This window comes from Myotis daubentonii, chromosome 11, assembly GCF_963259705.1.
Source record: "Myotis daubentonii chromosome 11, mMyoDau2.1, whole genome shotgun sequence".
Lineage (NCBI taxonomy): Eukaryota > Metazoa > Chordata > Mammalia > Chiroptera > Vespertilionidae > Myotis > Myotis daubentonii.
This window is the reverse complement of record NC_081850.1, coordinates 53,059,937-53,062,167: the sequence shown is the minus strand read 5'-3', so window position 1 is coordinate 53,062,167 and position 2,231 is coordinate 53,059,937. Positions and strand designations below refer to the sequence as shown.

Genomic DNA, 2,231 nt, shown 5'->3' with positions numbered 1-2,231 from the left:
TCCGAAGCTCTACCCACTAAGCAAACCAGCAAGGGTAAAAGCCCCCTTTGGACAGGGCTGCACCCAAGCCTTAAATCCTCCCTTAGAACTTGGGCCCCCTGCCTTTCTCACCTACTGTCCACCGGGCACTGCAGAGCCCACCCAGTTTCCCCCACTGCACAACCAGCCCTCAAACCCCAGCCAGAAGCCAACAACACCCCAGGCCCTCACTTCCCATCAGAGAGGGAGGTCCCAGGGCAATGCAGACTCAGGCCTGGCTGCTCCCTCCCCCCTCCCACTTGAGTTGTAATCAAGAGCCTCTTCACAAAGCTTCTTGGTGGTTTTAATTTTTATTTTTGTATTCAGACACCCGTGAATTAACTGTGCAGCCTCCTACTGCCTTGTCCAAATGAAAGGGCATTGCCAGGGCCCCTCCCAGCTACCCCCACCCGCAAGCCAGAGGGGAGAATGTCAGAGGGGAGCACTTCAGAGAGAGCACAGCACATCTTCCACGCATCAGCGTGCACCGGGGCACTGCAGGTGCCCACTGGAAGTTACAGTTGCAAGGTGGCGTCCATCCCCCACAGATCACCCCTGCTCTCACCCTCCTCGCCCTGCAGCATGAGCAGGGCCGCCCCAGGTGTTCCTCCATCCTGTCCTCTGCTCCACAGCTCACTGGGGCACCGTATGCAAATGCAGCCCAAACAGGACCGAGGTGCAGTCCCGTGTTCACACAGCGAGGTGCCCTCTGCACCGGAACATGGGGTCCACTCATTCTGGAGGCGGTAGGGCAGGCAGTGGCTGCCCTCCACGGGCATCAGCGGCGGCCTAGGTGGGTGTGGAGGTGGGTCTGGTGGGGGCGGTGGTGGTGCAGATGCTGGTGGTGCAGTCCCGCATGGTGCATGTGAGGCCCATGGCCCGGATGGTGGGGATGGTGGGGATGGTGGGGATGGTGGGGATGGTGGGGATGGTGAAAGTGTCCCAGGCGGCCCCGGGCTGGGAAGAACCAAGGCCGGGTCTGCCGAACTCGGTTTCTCCTTACAGCTGGACGGTTCATCTCCACATCATGGTCCTGCTGTCCACCGTGCAGGCAGGTGGCCAGCACCAGCAGCAGCAGCAGAACGGCCAGAGCAGCGCCTGCGATCAAGCCCACGAGAGTCGTGCTCCCCAGGAGCCCGAGCATCTGGGAGCTGGAGAGTCCCCTCTGCTTAGTGGCTCCTGCTGCTTCCTCCCCGCCGGCGGCCTCTGCTCAGCCCTCACAGTCACTGGACTTTGTTGTCTCAGCTCCTGCAGGCTGGATAGCAGCCAGGGAATGTGGACACAGCCTCTTTGGGCTGGAGCTACAGGCCCAGGGCGAGGCCAGGCAACTGTTAACTCTGAGGGGAGGCTGGGTGAGGACGGCGGCAGAGGGCTGTGGAGGGAAGAGCCCTGAGCCTGCAGATAAGAAGGCTAGGCCCCCATCCCTGCTGCCTGGCCAAGTGCCCAGGCCTGCCCTTTCCCCTCCCTGGGCCTCAGCTCCTCCCTCTTTTAGAGACAATCAAGTACAGTGACTAAGAACATGGGTTCTGGAACCACACAACTCACTAGCTCTGTGACTGCACAAGTCACCTCCTCTCTCTCTGTGCCTCCGTTTCTTCATCTGTAAAATGGCTAATAAGAGTATCTTTCCTCTTGGGATTTTCTGAGGATTCAGGAGTTAAGATATATAAAGCACTTAAACCAGTTCCTAACACGTGTGCCATCAATATTATTGTGAAACCAGACAACAAATGCATCAGGGTTTCCTGCCACTACTTGAGCCAATTAAGCAGAGACAGGGTTGAATCATACATGAGTGTTTATTCCAATAATGCCGCCGATATGGGAGGGCAGCAGGTCATCCACAAAAATCTGCTTGAGCACCTCCTACCAGCTGGCTTAAGCAGGGACCAAGAAGAAAGGCTGCATGCAAGGGGAACAGAGGGGTGGCTATAGGGTCTGTGGTCCTGTGTCTCTTTCCAGGATCTTGAAGTTTCAATGGTGTTAAAACCCAGCTTGGCCAGTTCCTGGAACCTGAGAATGGTCAGCATTCCTGCGGCAAACTCCCAGAGGGGGTCAGGGGTCTAGGCACAGCGACCAAATCAAAGCGAGTCCTGTCCTCTGTCTGTTCTCAAAATGCATTTTCTTTTCTGAGCAATGAACTCATCCAGATGTCTCTTACCTTTTTACAGCTGTTTTTCTTCTAGCACAGTGGTTCTCAACCTTTTCTTCTA

At 56.6% G+C, this 2,231-nt stretch overlaps 1 protein-coding gene across 1 annotated transcript; it reads right to left on the bottom strand.

Moving 5' to 3' along the window:
* Nucleotides 1–300: 300 nt before the first annotated feature.
* Nucleotides 301–1,427, bottom strand: HRCT1 (histidine rich carboxyl terminus 1). The gene has a single exon (XM_059657324.1). The coding sequence runs from the start codon at nucleotides 1,160–1,162 to the stop codon at nucleotides 797–799; it is 366 nt and encodes a 121-aa protein (XP_059513307.1). The 5' UTR covers nucleotides 1,163–1,427; the 3' UTR covers nucleotides 301–796.
* Nucleotides 1,428–2,231: the final 804 nt, after the last annotated feature.